At 37.5% G+C, this 18,387-nt stretch overlaps 1 protein-coding gene across 7 annotated transcripts in view; it reads right to left on the minus strand.

Annotated features, from left to right (window-relative positions):
- Positions 1 to 13,227: 13,227 nt before the first annotated feature.
- Positions 13,228 to 18,387, minus strand: part of pou6f1.L (POU class 6 homeobox 1 L homeolog) — a 76,266-nt gene continuing 71,106 nt past the window's right edge. For 6 of the 7 annotated variants that reach the window (XM_041582559.1, XM_041582560.1, XM_018247494.2 and 3 more), the window contains 4 exons: positions 17,312 to 17,533; positions 16,744 to 16,876; positions 15,322 to 15,490; positions 13,228 to 14,114 (listed from right to left, as the gene is read on the minus strand). In XM_041582559.1, coding sequence (XP_041438493.1) covers positions 13,769 to 14,114; positions 15,322 to 15,490; positions 16,744 to 16,876; positions 17,312 to 17,533 — 870 coding nt within the window. In that variant the 3' untranslated portion in view covers positions 13,228 to 13,768. The remainder of the gene's footprint in view (positions 14,115 to 15,321; positions 15,491 to 16,743; positions 16,877 to 17,311; positions 17,534 to 18,387) is intronic. The other variant, XM_018247495.2, reaches the window with a different exon arrangement.

Below are 18,387 nucleotides of genomic sequence, written 5' to 3' on the forward strand. Positions count from 1 at the left end.
GTTAAGTTAAAGGTGAACCACCCCTTTAAATCAACTTATTCTTCAAGTACATAATAGGATATATAGTGAATAAACTACCCCCTCTTATAAAACCAAATATAATGTAACCACTAGAGGCCGAGTGTTTTTATACAGGTCATGGAACTCTGAGGTGACTTCTAATATCCTCCTATTTTACAACAGGGGTACTTTATTTATTTTAATACACAAGTTTTAGTCATGTGACAGAAATGACATCACTAAGCTCCGATTATAACCAATGACATCACGAAGCACCTTTTATATAGTGAATAAAGTACTCCCTCTTGTAAAATATAAGGATATTATAAGTTACTGAGGAGTTTCATTACCATATAAAAGCACGAGGCTGAAGGCCGAGTTTTTTTATACAGGTCATGGAACTCTGAGGTAACTTCTAATATCCTCATATTTTGCAATAGGGGGAACTTTATTTATTATAATACACACGTTTCAGTGAGTCATGTGACAGGAATGACATCACTACTCACTGTTTATAACTGATGACATCAGTACTCACCGGTTATATAGTGAATAAAGTACCCCCTCTTGTAAAATATAAGGATATTATAAGTTACTGAGGAGTTTCATGACCATATAAAAACACGAGGCCGAAGGCCGAGTGTTTTTATACAGGTCATGGAACTCCGAGGTAACTTCTAATATCCTCATATTTTGCAACTGGGGGTACTTTATTTATTATAATACACATGTGTCATGTGACAGAAATGACATCAGAACTCACCGTTTATAAGGATATAATTTACAAGGTATTCATGGCTTTTGTGTATTATAAGTATATCATTTACAGGATATTCATGGCTTTTGTGTATCACACATACACACACATGTCCCAAGGCTTGTTGAGCCCACATTCCAGTTGAAGGAAAACAAAACTATTTGAAAGCATAGAAAGAAAGCATATTCGGCACACACTGGGACAGGGAGGAAGCCATGTTTCCTGGGCATAACGAGGATACATCCCAGCTCACTCATCATACATGTGAGTGACATTACACATCTGTGCATAATGAGTGAGAGAGCTGGGACACTTCTCAATTTAACTATAGCAATTGCCCTTTAATTTGTCAGAGCAATTATGTAATTTTTACACAACATTTTGTGAATTTCACTCAATTGTTCAAACGTGCTCTTTTGGGACAATAAGCAGCTGCTACAATTACTGATTGGATGAATAGTCTTTGGGTAGAATCTGTATGAAACTATTCAACATCCTCCAGAGAGGATTTCTACTGGAATATAAGGAAATCCCAGAGCAAAATGGTTTTGTTTTCTGTCAGTCTATCCCAGTCAGACAACAGACAATTGGTAGCACTTTGCCCAGAAGGTCCCAAGTACAAGGAGGGCAGGAGATTCTATGTCCCCTACTAATTAATTTAAAGTTTATTGTCTCATTAGATTAACTACAATAAATGCAAACGACCTTTGTAAAGGGCAGTGTTGGGGACTTCCAAGAAAAATGTTGAGTCTGAATGTTCTAGTATTAAATTGCATTTCTGGGTAGAGGTGGTTATTGTATATTATTTTGAGTTCAAAAGTGTGTCAGTCCTAAAATCTAATTCCTAAAAACTGGGTGTGTCAGATGTTGTACAAACAAGAATAGCTGTTTTGATAACAAACTTGAAAGCAGTGTTTCCTTTTGAAAGAGCATAGGCTATATGTGTACTCGCTGTGTTCTCACAACTTCTTTTAATAGTTCTGCATTGCAAAACAAAACCAGGCAGCTTTTCAGCTTGCTTTGATCAAGCTATGTCTTAAGGGCTAAGATGGGGATATTTATCGCCCGTGGTTAAATCCGCCCTACTGCCGGCGATGTATCTACCAAAAATGCTTTCTCACTGGCAGTAAAGTAAATCGCTGATCAAAAAACTTGCAAGTTTTAGACCCATGGGGCATATATTTCACCAAGTGAAAACTAAGATCTCATAGTAATCTTTTACTTAGGTGTTTCACCTTTAAGTTAACTTTAAGTATGTTATAGAATGGACAATTCTAAGCAGCTTTTCAGTCGGTTTTCAATATTTTTTTTTATAGTTTATTTTCTTCTGACACTTTCCAGCTGCCAAATGGGGGTCACTAACCCCATCTAAAAAACAAGTGCTCTGTAAGCCTACAAATGTATTGTTATTGGTCCTTTTTATAACTCATCTTTTTATTCAGGGCCTCTCCTATTCATATTCCAGAGTCTTATTCAAATCAGTGCATGGTTGCTATGGTCATTTGGACACTAGGAACCAGATTGCTGAAATTGCAAACTGGGGAGCTGCTGAATAAAAAGCTGAATAACTCAAAAACCACAATGTAAAAATGTAAACCCAATTACAAATTGTCTCAGAATATCACTCTCCATACTAAAAATTAACTCAAAGGTGAACAACCCTTTTAAGATGCTTCAAGATTTTCACTTTGTACACCTATTTTAAGATTTAGGTAGATTCTTATCCTAAGGTAAAAATGATTCTTTCCTTATTAAAATGATATAATACAGAATAGTCTGTATGCATCAGGAATACTATTAGTTCAAAAGCAGGTAAAATGTATGCAAAAATTTCCATTTTTTGGAATAACGTAGGCAGTTACCCCTATATTAATGGCCGTTGCAAGTGATCCCACTCTTATCCAAATTAGTTATCACCATGGAAGAAGACATTTAGTGAGATTATATATATTATACAGGGCCTGCCTAACCAATATCTGGCAAAATGGATCTCAACGTTATTTATCAGACAAATCTAAAAATCCTGTCTGGTGATGATCAAATTGTTAATGCAGTCCTTATCTGATGTTTCACTGTAGGCCCAACTATGATCCCATCAGCCAATTGGCCAAATAAAGCATAGATCCAATAGTTTGTTGACCACACCAAATGCGTGGATCTCAACATGTATGGGCAGCTTTAAAATACACTGCACAATTCCACGCAAATTTATGGATGTAGTTCTGTGCCACTAGCACTCTCATACAAATCAATATGTGACTAGCTGGATAAAACATATGCATAAGGCTTGAACAATGTGGTTAGCTCTACTAAAGGCCCGTGGCACACAGGAAGATTTGTCGACTGCTGTTAAATCTTTGCTACCCCAAGAGACAAACCTCCTAAAAAAAGAAAACTTGCATAACATTAAGATCACCACAAGTAAAACCAATTAGATCACTGTAATAAGTTTTACTTCCGGTAATCTTAATTTTATGCTATGAGAATTATTTTTCAGAAGATTTTTCATCTGCAATAGCAAAGATTTAACTGCCATAAGGGTAAGGTCACACTGGGCGTTTCGGGGAGATTTAGTCGCCTGGCTACTAATCGGCTCATCTTTACGACGACCAATCTCCCAGAGCGCCTTCCCTCACTCTTGCGCTGGCTACAATGAAAAATTGCCAGTGCTAAGCACACGCCGATTCATTTTCTGAAGTCGCCTGAACTTGCCCGGCAATGGTCCACAAGCAGATTAATCGCCTGCTACAAATCGCTTTTTCGGGCAACTAACCTCCTCCAAATGCTTTCCCAACAGTGATAAAGTGAGTCGCTGGAGGTAAAACCCCATGTGTTGCTTTGATCTTCCGAAGTAGCCTGAAAGTTCAGGTGACTTTGGAAGACTGAAGCGACCTGCTTGTGGACCATTGCCCTAAGGTCCATTTTTCTTTAGACTAGCCTAGTTGGGGACTTCTTGATTCAAAGTAGTCCCCAAGACTAAAGAAACAAAGAGGCATTAAACAGTAAGAACTTAACTTGTCCTTACTTACAGTGGGTAACTATTGAGGAAGCAGGCCACACAGTTGCAGGAGGGCCCATACTGTGGGGTCTGCTTCCTCCATAGCTAATAAAAACCCCTCCTCCCCAGCCGCTCTCTTGCCTGCGTTGAGGAAGGGCGACACAAGTCGGGCGGAGTGGAGGCGGAACATGGGGGGGGCAGAGGCAGAATGTGGGTGGGACAGAGGCGGAACATGGGTGGGGCAAAGGCGGGGTGGTAATTGGGTAGAAGGATGGGGATCGGAGTACTCTGTGCCCCTCTGAAGATTTTTTTTGCAGGAGGGCCCGGCACTCTCTAGTTCCTCCACTGCTTACTTACCAGTTCTATCTTATAACCACCAATAGTAGTAAGAACAATGAGCCAAGCACTTCCCTTGCTTTTCCTGTTGTACTTTTGGGTTTGTCTGATGCTGTGTTTATCCAACTGTGAGGCTTGCTTCCAGATTTGTGAGGCCAAATTGTCTCCTAGCTCCCCATACATGGCACCCAATGTAGGATTTTTGCTTTAGTACTGTATTAAAATTGTTGTTACTTATTTATCAGAGGCAATACACAAATATTTCTAGACACCTGAAAACCTAAGTGTAATTTCTGTAGATTTCTTTTAATTATTATTAATTATTATTAGAACCTAGGTTTTGATTTTCCTGGTAGAAATGTAGAATTTATGCAAAAAAAGGTACAATGTAAATGCTCAAAGCATCACACTGAAAGGGAAAACTCACTTTTGTGTTCAAGGACACAAAACTCGGATAGGAGGTACACAGTAAGGTGAATAGGCTGCTGCCATCTTCTGGTCAACAGCTTACAGTCTAATGGTATTTGATGATCTACCTTTTGGTCTCTCCTTATCTAGCAGAATTGTGCTTAGTACAGAGGAGTACTTATGCAGGCATACTTTCTGTAGTATTTTCTTTCATTACAGGTTATAAGAAAGCCTAAGTAGCTGTTGCTGCTATGAAGAATGGTTTGGCTCTGATCAGCTTGCCAAGTCCTTAAGTCATTCTTGTAATGGAATGGGAGAGGCCTACTATAAATATTCTGACACATATACACACACATCAGCACTAGAGAAGAAAAAGCATGTAGTACAGTAAAGTAAAGTAATTAACATATATGGGCACATTTACTTAGCTCGAGTGAAGGATTAGAATAAAAAATACTTCGAATTTCGAAGTATTTTTTTTTGGCTACTTCGACCATCGAATTGGCTACTTCGACTACAACTTCGAATTGAACGATTCGAACTAAAAATCGTTTGACTATTCGACCATTCGATAGTCGAAGAAATGTCTCTTTAAAAAAAACTTCGACCACCTACTTCGCCACCTAAAACCTACCGAGCACCAATGTTAGCCTATGGGGAAGGTCCCAATAGGCTTTCCTAGTTTTTTTTGATCGAAGGAAAATCGTTCAATAGATGGATTAAAATCCTTCGAATTGTTTGATTTAATTGTGCGATTTTTCCTTCGATCGATGGAAATGCGGTACATCCTTCAACTTCGATATTCGAAGTCGAAGGTTTTTACATCGACGGTCGAATATCGAGGTTTAATTAACCCTCGATATTCGACCAATAGTAAATGTGCCCAATAATATACTGTTGATCTGCACTGGTAAAACGGGCTTGTGCATTAAGACTACTATAGTTTATATAAACAAGCTGCTGTGTAGCAATGGGGGCAGTCATTCACAATGGAAAAGAAAAGGTTACATAGCACATAACTGATAAACCATGTCCACTACAATGATGTTTTATCTGCTATGTAACCTGTGTGTTTGTTTTTTCTTTCCTTTTTTCCATCTTGAATGACTGCCGCCATGGCTACACAGAAGCTTGTTTACATAAACTATAGTATTTATATTTATGGAGTAACACTCCAGTTTTACCAGTGCAGTATAATATAGTTTAATAATTATATTAATAATATAATTAAAATAATATAAAATATCATTTAAAATTATATATTAATTTAAATTATATATTTATTAATTTCCTGTTATTTATATAGAACTGAAACACACGTCATTCGAATCAGTCCCTGCCCCCGTGGAGCTTACAACCAAAACTCCCTATCACATTCGCAGCCAATAGGGACAACTTTACCAAGAGCCAATTAACCCGTCTGTATGTTTGTTGTAGTGTAGGAGAAAGTTGGAAATCCATGCAGACACAGAACATACAAACTCCTCGCTCTGGACCGGAGCACTGCAAGGCAGAATTTTCCTTTAAAAATCCCCCATGAATAGGGTTATGGATTGGATTACAAGTATGCAGATAAAAATTACATGATACGATATAGTCATTTTGCACAAGCAAAGATAAAAATATATTTATTTGGAGTAACAGATGGGATAAAATTCATTGGTTGATGCTATACACGATTTTGTTTGTATTTAAAACAAAACTAAAAATGCATCATTGTAAGACTGCTCTGCTGTTAGTAAAATACCATGAATGAGCCATTAAGTAACAACTTTAAACTTTTTACCATTTATTTTTCATGCCGAAGCAACACCTTCCAACTTGAAAAATAATCCTTTCTCCCTGGATTGGGCCTGGGTGAAAGTATCCGGTTAGGTGAATGCTCACAGCAACACTGAGCACTACAACCCAGTAGATCAGATCGGCGTTTGCTCAAAGCAGGAGAAAACATTCCTATCAAAAGGTTTCAGGTTTGAAAAATGTGTCAATTAATTTTCTGAGTTCGGAAAGTTTGATAAATTGGGATTCCCCGGTTCGATGTCTGACAAATCAGGCCCACAGTTGCAATGCGTGAAATTCATACAAATCGCCTCCATTTTTTGATTTAATGATCCTCCCTTCAACCCTTTCCCTGCCAACAATTTTGGGAGGATGTCACTGTGCCTGAAGCATAAACACCATCAGCAGGAAAGGGGTTAAAAGGAGACTACAAAGTGCATAATAATTCTCAATAGACTCATCACTGCAGATAAAGAAACAGTTGCTAATGATAGCTCTCATTACAAGGAAGAAGGGCAGTACTGGCTGCTGCTCCCCATCTGATAGACAACTGGCTTGCCAGTGCTTTATATTAAATACGTGTTTGTGGATCTTACACTGTGGGTTACGTATCCGGGGAAAATTGATTGCTAAAATAATGCACCCATTAGTTTTCATACCAACATCTCTTACAGCAGTACCTATTTCATATGTTGTAATTTGTTCCCAGCACACTCCCTTCCTTAGACATTATCTATGATCCTGTCTCAGGATAGCCATACAGCTTAGAGCCGGTCCTTTATTGGCCCAAGTATGGAAGCGTACCGACAAATATCTGGTCCACATAAGGCAGGTTTAAGAAATCCCATGGGGTAAGGAGCACTTGCCCGGGGGGTCCCCATAAGCTTGCAGTATGATCCCACCGCTGCTCCATTTTTGAGCAAAATGTTGGCATCCCCTAAACACCCTCAGTGCAGAATGGAGGGGCACAATTAAACGAATGTATAAGAACTGTTAGAAAGCATTCTTGTACCAGAGTGCTTTTACACTATATGAAAAAAGACCAACTCTTGCAGATTTACAAAGGTTCCAGTGAATTTTTGAAGTTAAAAAAGTTTGAATTTCAAAATACTTTTTTGAATACTTTGACCATCGAATAGGATACTACGACTTCGATTTTACTTAGTCTTTGATTCGAAGTAAAAATCGCTCGAATATTTGACCAGTACTGTCTCTTTAAAAAAACTTTGACTTTTGACCCTTAGTAAATCTGCCCCTTTATGTAACAGTATTCTAGTATATTCTATACATTAAGGGACAGATTTATTAAGGATTGAATAGTAAATTCAAATTCAAATCTTGGATTTTTTTTGGTGGCGAAATTCACAATTCGAATATAAATTTGAATGTGAGATTTATCACACCTCGACCATGGAAACAGTTCCAATTCGAATATTTGCCATCTAAAACCTGCCGAGTTCATTCACAAGTCAATGGCGTTGAACCATTTGAATATGTTGATTGCCTTCCTGACATTCGAGTTTTTTTTCGGAGGGAAAGCTCAATTGGAATTTTTGGGTCAGGACTGTTCAATCGAATATTAGACGTTCAAATTTTTTCTTAAGTAACCTCCCTTCGAGTTGTGAGTATATTCGAATTTATTAGAGAAAAAAAAAATTCACAAATTCAAAATTCAACCTTTGATAAATCTTGCCATAAAAAAAACTTAACTGGGACTGCAATATCCCTTGCTTTTTTTTCCTCTCTGAGCATTGGAATTGTAAAATGTAATTAAAATATCCCTTTGATAAAATCTGTAGGATTGCCAAGAGCTTTTGACCAGCGGCTATATAAATAAAATCCCTTATTCAGTCACTATTTTAGCATCTGCTCTATTTTTGAGTAGCAACAAGTTTAAATATAAAATGTGATGTGGCTGGCATAGGCACAGTGTTTAATTTCTATTAAATGTGTACACCTATTCCAAATGAGCCTATTTGAGCATGGGGAGGGGGTTTGTGCTGACAAAGTGTTATGCCATAGTCTTTTTTTATATTCTGCATTGAAAATTCCATTATGGATTTTTTTTTAGCAATTACAACTATCTAGTGCAGTGATCCCCAACCAGTAGCCCGTGAGCAACACATTGCTCTCCAACCCCTTGGATGTTGCTCCCAGTGGCCTCATAGCTGCTGCTTATTTTTGAATTCCAGGCTTGGAGGCAAGTTTTGGTTGTATAAAAACCAGGTGCACTGCCAAACAGAGTCTCAATGTAGGTTGACAATTTACATAGGGCTACCAAATGGCCAATCACAGCACTTATTTGGCACCCCAAGAACATTTTTCATGCTAATGTTGCTCCCCAACTCCTTTTACTTCAGAATTTTGCTCACTGGTTCAAAAGGTTGGGGATCCCTGATCTAGTGGGTATAAAAGAGGGTTTTTCTCTTATGTATTACCCTCACTCCATGTTGATCTAAGTGCATAATAAGCTTTCTTATGTATTATGGGCTTATGCCATACATAGAAATTAAAGTCTGTCTAAGAAGTCCAAGTGTATCTCTACGAGAACATTAAGTTAAGTGAGTAGAAACATATTAAAGTGCTTATATTTAGATAAAGATAGTATGGGGTCACAATGTGCATTCTATTATATTTAACAAATACTGAAATACATTCCAGGGCTGCAGAGTCTTGAGAAGGGACAATGGGTGGAACTGAATTTTTGCTTCTCAATTGTACTATAGACCTGAAAAAAAATATTATATGAACAAAAAATACATGTGAAATGGTCTGTTCATTTTGAAGTAAGCATTAGTTTTTTAGAAGCAACTTTTTAATTGTTCTTAATTTTTTGAAAATTTTTTCAATGATTTCTTTTCTTCTTCTGCCTCTACCCAGCTTTGAAATGGTGGTCACTGACACAGCTGCCAAACAACTATTGCTCTGCGGTGCTACGATGCTATCGCTCTTTTTTTATTTCTCATCTTTGTTCAGACCTCTCCTATTCATCACCCAATGCTTAAGGGTAAGGTCACACGGGGAGATTCGGGGAGATTTAGTCACCCGGTGACTAATCGCCTCTTCTTCTGGGAGCGACAATCTCCCCGAACTGCTTTCTCCTGCCTTCCTGCCGGCTATAATGAAAAATCTCCAGAGGGATGGCACTCGCGGCGCTTCGTTTTCCGAAGTTTCCTAGTGAGGCAACTTGGGAAAACAAAGCTATAAAAGTTGAATTAAAGGTGAACCTCCCCCCTTTAAAAATCAGTCAAGTCTTGCATTTTTTTGTAGGGCCTAATCTGCATTTTACAAATGTCTGCATAGTTTGAAAAGACTTCTTCCATCTAGTGGCAAACAGTGGCTCACAGTGGCTTGGGTGTAGTTTAATGAACAACATTAGACTACAAAACAATAATTAACTAGTGATAATAGTGTTTTGGTTACTGTTTATTTTAATTAAACGTGGCCTGGTTGAACTATTAATAAGGCTTATGTACAATTCATTTGTATAGTGCACTCTTTGACCAGAGCCCAAATCTGCTGTTGATATTTGCAGTGACAAAGCTATCTAAGCAACGTAACTGTTTCAGTTGTTGTTACAAACTGGTTTACCTAAGGAAGAATGAAATTGAACTATATGTCAGCTGATTGTAAGCTTGGGTAAATCAAAATATCTCTATGTACCATGAAAACAAAAGTTAGGTAAGAAGAGACAAGTTTCACTGGTGTGCAAATGTAGCAGCAATATATATTTATACATTTTTTACGCACAACTTTTTTCTTAACGTGCGCAACAATTTTTCTTACTTAAAATGCATAGTCAATGGGCGTTTTTTGTTATGGAGACTTTTTCATCCAAATGCATTAAAGTCAATGGGTGTTTTTTCTTATTTAGACTTTTTTTGTCCAAATGCATTAAAGGGGACCTGTCACCCCAAAAAACTATTCCAAGTCCAATTCTATCACATAAGCCAAGCAAAATAGACTTTAATTACACTATGTAAATTATTTGAATCTTGTTTCCTTTCGGTATGGGAATTCATAATTATAGCAAGCAGACAGGAGCCATTTTGTGGACACTGTTATTAAGGTAAGACTTGCATAATCTCAAAATCTTGTTTGTGCACCAGAATGTGGGACCTGGTGTCCATCCCCATGCCCTGGCTACACAATTAAATGGTAAAAAGACAGGGGGAATGTGGGGAGTGCAGTGACATCTAGTAAGTGCTGAATGGAAAGTGAAAATAACTGCCTTCCCTGCCTCTATGCTAAAAGGGATACTGTCATGGGAAAACGTTTTTTTTTTTCCAAAACACATCAGTTAATAGTGCTGCCACAGCAGAATTCTGCACTGAAATTAATTTCTCAAAAGAGCAAACAGATTTTTTTATAGTTTGAAATTTGACATGGGGCTAGACATATTGTCAGTTTCACAACTCCCTCCAGTCATGTGACTTGTGCTCATATAAACTTCAGTCACACTTTATTGCTGTACTGCAAGTTGGAGTGATATCACCCCTCCCTCCCCCTTCCCCCCAGCAGCCTAACAACAGAACAATAGGAAGGTAACCAGATAACAGCTCCCTAACACAAGATAACAGTTGCCTGGTAGATCTAAGAACAACACTCAATAGTAAAAAGCCAAGTCCCACGGAGACACATTCAGTTAAATTGAGTAGGAGAAACAACAGCCTGCCAGAAAGCATCTCCATCCTAAAGTGCTGGCTCTTTCTGAAAGCACATGACCAGGCAAAATGACCTGAGATGGCTGCCTACTCACCAATATTATAAATTAAAAGAAATACAATTGCTGGTTCAGGAATGAAATTCTACACGGTAGAGTGAAATATTTGCAGTGTAAACAGTGTAATTTAGAAATAAAAAACACACCATTCACACTCCCTCTCTAAATCCCACCCTCTTTAAACCCCTTACTCTTCACTCTTTCCGTTTTCCCTTTCTCTAAATGTGCATACCGCAGAAACACAGATGCCACCCTGACATGGCTTCACTGCACCAGAGCTACTATGCTGGAAACTGAAAACTCCACCGAAACAAAGCACGCTTTGGGAACATCGGCATATAGATTTCTCCTATTGTTTATGTCCATGTTCTTAGCTGACTTCAGAGACATATCAATTTTCGCAGCATAACCATATTGAATACTCTGGCTTCTACATCCACTGTGTTGTGAACAATATCTCTGTTATGCACCTTTCAAAATCAATAAAAATATTATTTAAGAAAAAAAACCCCACACCATTAAAATGACGACAGAATCCCTTTAAGGCAATATTTGATTGGCAGCTGAGATTTTTAAACACATTTACAACAGCTATGAATGCTTTAATAAAAGAAAAGAATTTTGATTTCATATTTACTTTGAAAAGGACTTCTATTATACAGCTTTTTATGTCTGGGTGACAGGTCCCCTTTAAAGTCAATGGGTGTTTTTTCTTATGGAGACTTTTTTGTCCAAATGCATTAAAGTCAATGGGGGTTTTTTCTTATGAGCATTTTGTTCTATGCAAATTTTCCGTGGAACATGGTGAAATTCCAAATTTTGAGGTTGAATCTATGGCTGGCGAATAAATTCACTCATCACTAGTCACAGGCATTATATACTCTTCCTAGTGACCATCTCTATCCCTTTACTATTCAGGTGTTCAGCAAGCAAGCACGCCATGAGCCACATCGAGTAAAAGATTGTCTCTGCTCTCTGACCCTCATGGGCTCTTCATAGTCTGGTGCTGTACAGCAGTGATCCTCAACCAGTGGCTCATGTGCAACTTGTTGCTTACCAACCCCTTGGATGTTGCTCCCAGTGGCCTCAAATCAGGTGCTTATTTTTGAATTCCTGGGATGAAGGCAAGCTTTACTTGCATAAAAACTAGATGAACTGCCAAACCATGCCTCCCGTAGGCTGCCAGTCCATTTAGGGGCTACTAATAGCCAATCACAGCCCATATTTGGCACTACCAAGAACTTTTCACATGCTTATGTTGCTCTCCAACTTCTTTTACATTTCAATGTGGCTCAGTATAAAAAAAAGTTGGGGATAACTGATAATACTCTACACCCTTGAACCAACTGTTTGAGATAAATTTCATAGTTTTAACAGATGAAGTAATAATGTAAAAAAAAACAGTATTCCCTTTAAAAACAAAACTGATTGCTTCCACAAGATGCAACAATTTATGAGGCCTTAGTTCTTGATTGTTAATGACTTAAGATCAGTAAAATCTGAGTGTAAAGTGTAGTGACATAGTATCTCTGGTGGTGCCAGTACTGAGTAGTGCTGTTCCCATCATGCTCTCTGTTTCGCAGTCTGGTATATTGCCACCGGGGCTCTGTCTCCTAATGCCCCTAAGTTACAATGCATAAACTATGATCATATATGGTTTAAGATACTATTTTGTTGAAAATACCAATTGTGCAAAATTAAAGGGCAGGCTTTAAATGGTATTAAATTGTAGTTACTTAAAATATAGTGGCAAAGGTGAGAATAAATAATGGTAGTGGGGGATGTAAATAATTTTACAGTCCCCCCCACTGCAAAAAGAAAATGGAAAAAAATTCTAAAAAAAACCACTCATTTAGTTAATTCACCTGCTGCCTCTAACTTCTTGCATCTAATATGTAGCACCATTACAAATGGCGATTGTTTGCCCGCTCAACATAATACAAAGCTTACTCATTAAGAGTTGTATTCTGTATGAGAAGAAAAGTTTTTTTATATATCATTTAATGATATTAAGTTTTAACATAAAACCCTTCTGCTCATACAGGCTAAGGTCCTTACTGCAGTACCCAAAAACCGCAATACAAACCAAAAAAAATGTAAAAAAAAAAGTTTGCATTGGAAGCTGCCAAATTTGAAGAGGAATTTTCTACATAAACGTTATGTAAGACTTGTTCATCTCCTCATCCCTAAGTACCACTGAAAGCAAAAGAGACAATAGTTCTGCTGGAGTTTTCAATGTAGGCATATAAATATGGAATAATATGCACATAAACAAAGTGGGGTTTCTTCTTCAAAAATGTTTTTGTTGGGTGCTGAATAATTTGCCCATCTCCAGGCTGGTTCTGTGCTCATAGGATTTCCTAGACTGCTTAGAATTAAGCATGTTACAAAAGTTTAAAGGAGCAGCAGCATACAATATTTTTTTTCTTTTTTTTTTGCTTGCAGAAGCTTATATTTGCCCACCACAGAGGGAACACAATTTGGCTACTTCAGACACCGAGTATGCAAAACTTCTGAAATAAGACCACCGGAAACGTCCGGCTGTGATGGCTATTGACCTTTTACCATGCTTGGCATCTGTCCTATTACAAAATAATACACAGGAGAAGGGGATGGCTCCAATGCACAGCTGGCCATAACACAGAAAGCCAAAATCAAGTCACAAAGTGCTTTCACAAGAAGAATGTCACATGGCATCACCACCGTTAAATGTGAGAAGATGAGGTGGTTAAGAAAAGGTGGTGACAACAAGACTGCCTGTCCCTTTCTAAGGAATCTGAAAGACATTGAGCTTGCTGGTATTCTTCAGAGTTTGGCGGCGGTTACAGAACCACACCCTAACAACTTCTCGGTCATAATTAAGCTCTTTAGCAATATCTGTGATTTCCTGCCCAGCAGGCAACGAATTCTTCTCAAAGTAGGCATTCAGAACCTCTACTGCCTGTGGAGTGAAAGAGGTGCGTCTTTTTCTCTTCTTTGAAGGTTCTCCACCTACAAATTCCATTAGATTCTGCTGTCCTTCTTGATTCCTCATTTCTGCCTCAATCAACCATTTCTCCAATACTGGCTTTAGCTTTTGAGCACTTTTTGGTGTAATGTCCAATTTCTCAAACCTGTAGTAAAAAAGAAAGACAGCTGTTAGTTGCTCACTAAAACATATTTCATGTTTACTTCTTTTATCATTATTTAAAATACAAAAAGTAGGTAAATGAAACTTCCCAAGAAACTGTGGTCTGCAAAAGAACATAATGGGCTTTGTGACAAGTTAGTGTCATATTTCATATGTAGATATATTTACATAAAATATGTATAAGTATACACAAATATACGTTTTATGAGGCAATAATCCTTAAAAATATGTTAAAGGAGAAGGAAAGGCTTAAATTGAGTAAGCTTTATCAGAAAGGTCTGTATAAATACACCAGTAAGCCCCCAAATTACCGAGTCCTCTGTCAAAAGAACACTGCATTTCTTTCCTTCTATTGTGTACACATGGGCTTCTATATCAGACTTCCTGTTTTTAGCATAAACCTCCAGGGCTAGGGCTTGAGCATGCTCAGTTTGCTCCTCTCTACCTCCGTTTCCCCCTCCCTGCTGTAATCTGAGACCAGAGATATGATTGAGCAGAGAGAAACTCCGTCAGGAAGTGATGTCACACTAAGCTAATATGGCAACTGCTATCCTAAACAAACAGAGAGAGCTTCTAGAGCTGTTTACTGAGGTATTGTAAAGCATTCTACAGAATAAATATAGTGTTTTATAGCTTGCACTATTGTGGCTAATCTATTGGTAATAAACTGCTTTGGTAGCTTTCCTTCTCTAAAAGAACAGCATTCTATAAGAAAAGATTAATAAGGTACACTATTTGGCCAACAGTATGTGGACACCCCTCATAATAACTGGAATTGATAATTGCCACACCTATCATTGACATCACAACTGCCACTACATCATACAATAGAATTCTAGAAAATTCTGTGCTTCCTACTTTTTGGTAACAATGTGGGAAATGCTTTTACAACACAATTATGCCAACAATGTTCCAACAATGTTCCAACTTCTAGTGGAAAGCCTTACTAGAAGAGTAGAGAGCAAAGGCTGTTTTAACAGCATAGAGAGGACCAAATTAATAGTAGAACATATTAATACTTTTTTTGGAATGAGACGTTGGATAGGCAGATGTCTACATACTTTGACCATATAGTGTATTTTAATGTTCTACTATTCTGCTTTAAAATATATATTGTCCCTACCTACTACTCATATAAGGACAAAGCACAGATCACTCACTAACATGAGATGTGAGAGCTATTTTCTTACCTACATATGGCAGACTGGCTGTATGCTGGTCCTTCAGTGGCAGTTAGGGCTTGGCCCACCTGTGTCTGGGTAAGACCCAGAGACAAGCGTCGAATTTTGAACTCCTTAGCAAATTCACGTATTTCCTCCAGGTTTATTCCATCATCATCATAGTTCCCACCATGCGCTTCTAAAGTTATAAGTATTGCTGATAAATATATGCACAAGATCACCTTATCCTGTACTCTGCTTATTCTACTATAGGGTATATTCCAGCTGGATATAATGTCTGCACTTGCAGAAACAAAATTTAAGAGACAAGTTGAAATCAGGAACAAATTATCCTTTTTAGACATAATCAAAATAAATGCTATGATTCAAAAGTTAAAATGAGTATTCCACAGATAACTGTGATAATGCTTCTAAGGTCAGTTATGTTTGTGAAAAGTAGGTGGCTTTTTAGCGAGGGAGTAAATACAAGGTTACTGAGCTGGTCTGACTGTCCACTTGGAGTCATTATTAACCCCCCTTTGAGGCAAATAGCAAAGGCTTCAGATGGAGTTAGCTTTCCTCTGTATCAAGTAGCAGTTAGGTAGGTTTCATTTAAACCAAAATATTGAGTTCACTGGACATGTGTCTTCTTTCAAACTAAGTACTTTGTATAAGTATCTAGAGAAAAGATGACTTTATTATAACTTCCACATTTTACCACAATATTGGTAGAAGATTAAAACTGGCGAAATGTCTTGCATATACATAGGGTATACATTATGGCAAATAGATTCATTGTAGTGTTCTAACGTCTGAGTCAACATAACGAAAATATAAGATATGCAAAATGTTATATGAATGGAAGGCTGTTTTTCCATTGGATAGATTGGGAGCATGCTGTGTAAGCAACCAAGTTTCATTAGGTTAAATCATTGATTCATATTGAGCTGTTAATAGGAAAAAAAAGATTCCTTGGATGGATCTAGTTCTAGATAAAGATATAAAGAAAAATTGTCTCTGCACCACAAAAGAAATATTTGCAAGGATATCTACCTTTCATCGCATATACTTTATGTAGAATTATCTATCTGGTAATCAGTGGTACCCTTGAAGCTACCTTGCTTGATAATGTTAAACACTAGCCAAAAAGTTTGTTCCTGCATGCTTGTGTTCATGGGGGACCCCATATATAAATAACGTATGGGGCCCCAAAGTTTGGGGGAGAGTGCAGGAATATTTCATTGCTACACTGTCACTTTATAATGAGCTGCTGGACTATCTGGAGATCATTTAAGAGCCGAATCCATCACAAGGGATACCAGCTGCAAATAATTAAGCAATATTTACATGAGAATGATAAATGCCAAATAACAGGATGGCAATAAAGATGTAAAGCTTCCAAACCACAACTAGCAGCTTTAGCACTTCTTTTTAGAGGGATCATTTACTTACTGGAAACTAGCTGACCCACAGTTGGGGGCTCAGAGCAATTGATATGGACTTGTGTAGATGTTGATGTGGTGGGTGGAGCTGGATTTGTCACAACCACAGAAGGTTGTGTAATAGCTGGTGTAGGCTGGATCACCTAAAAATATGAAGAATATATAAATTAGGTCTATATATATGATACTGTCTGAGAACTGTGAAGAACCGCAGCTTAAAGTGGCTACATAACAAAATTTGATCTTAGATGGAGTTTTTGGCCAGAGTGTTTACCCCCCTATAAAAAACAATTTAATTCAGGATTAAGAAATCTCTCTCTCTCAAAAGCTAAACATTATCTGTCTGGTATCTTGAATTTTTACAGCCAACCTGAGATTTTTTTTAAGAACATCTGCATACAAACCAGTACAGGAATAAGAAACAACTAAATACCTCTGCTGCCAATCAGGGGCAAGCTAATCATCTGGAATTTGTAGAAACGTCTCTGCTACAATTTATTTACTTAAAATATAATGTTCAATAAGTATTAAGGTACGTGTGTATTTCCCCTTGACATTTTGCCCAGTTCCTCAGTTACCTGTTGTTCTGACTTGGGATGAGCTGGTGAATCTTGAGGGGATTGTTTTCTGACAGCAGCTTGCTGTATGGGACTGCTAGCCAGAGTGGCAATGACTTGCCCTTGGGCATTTAGCAGCAACTGAGGAGTCACAGTCTGGACTAAATTCTGAGCAGAGACAGCTGTTGCAGCACCTGCAGCGATCCCTGGTGAGTTCAGCAACCATGGTAGGGCACCAATAACCTATATTTTAGAAGAATAGCTTATCAGTATATTATAATTCAGCACACTACTATTAAAGGGAATGGCTTGATAATACATACAAACATCACTATTTCTATTTTTATTTTAATTGAACAATATAATATAATATTTTAATTACCAAGCTTGAACATTTCGAAATATCACTGCTCATCAACTGAGCTATGCCTTGTTATTTTTTCAAAATATAACATAATCCAGTTTTTTCTCTTTGCTTTCCTGAATACTATACTATTTTCATGCAAAATAAGTTATATTCTATCAATTATTGTCCCAGATTCCCCTGCCAGATCAACAGTTGTGCTTAAAGGAAAACTATACCTTCAGAACCCATACTTAAATAACACAAATTTTATATCATTACTGACTATCAAAGATTATTATCCAGTTTGCATATGCACTTCAGTAAACATTGCCCTTTTACATATTTACCTGGAGCCACCATTTTGTGATGCCTTGTGAGTCATTCAGTGATCACCTGACAGGAAATAATGAAGGTTCTAACTGTAACAGGAAGTGTGGATGCAAAACACACAGCTCTGTTCGTGTGTGATCACGGTGCCACATACAAGTCAGATGGCAGACTTTAGTACTTAAAATGATAGTTTTTTTTACATGGGATTTTCTAAAGGCATGTTGTATAATCAGATTAGTATATTTTTATGAAAAGGCTTTATTTATATGAAACAATGTTTAATAAATAATAAATAAAAGTGATTTCAGCTACACACATATATATATATATATACACACACAATATATATTGACAAGTCGCACTATGCTTCTAATCATGTAATATCTACTTTCCCCCTCACCTGAAAGAAGCAGCACCCCTA

This window comes from Xenopus laevis, chromosome 2L (assembly GCF_017654675.1).
Source record: "Xenopus laevis strain J_2021 chromosome 2L, Xenopus_laevis_v10.1, whole genome shotgun sequence".
In the NCBI taxonomy this organism is placed as follows: domain Eukaryota; kingdom Metazoa; phylum Chordata; class Amphibia; order Anura; family Pipidae; genus Xenopus; species Xenopus laevis.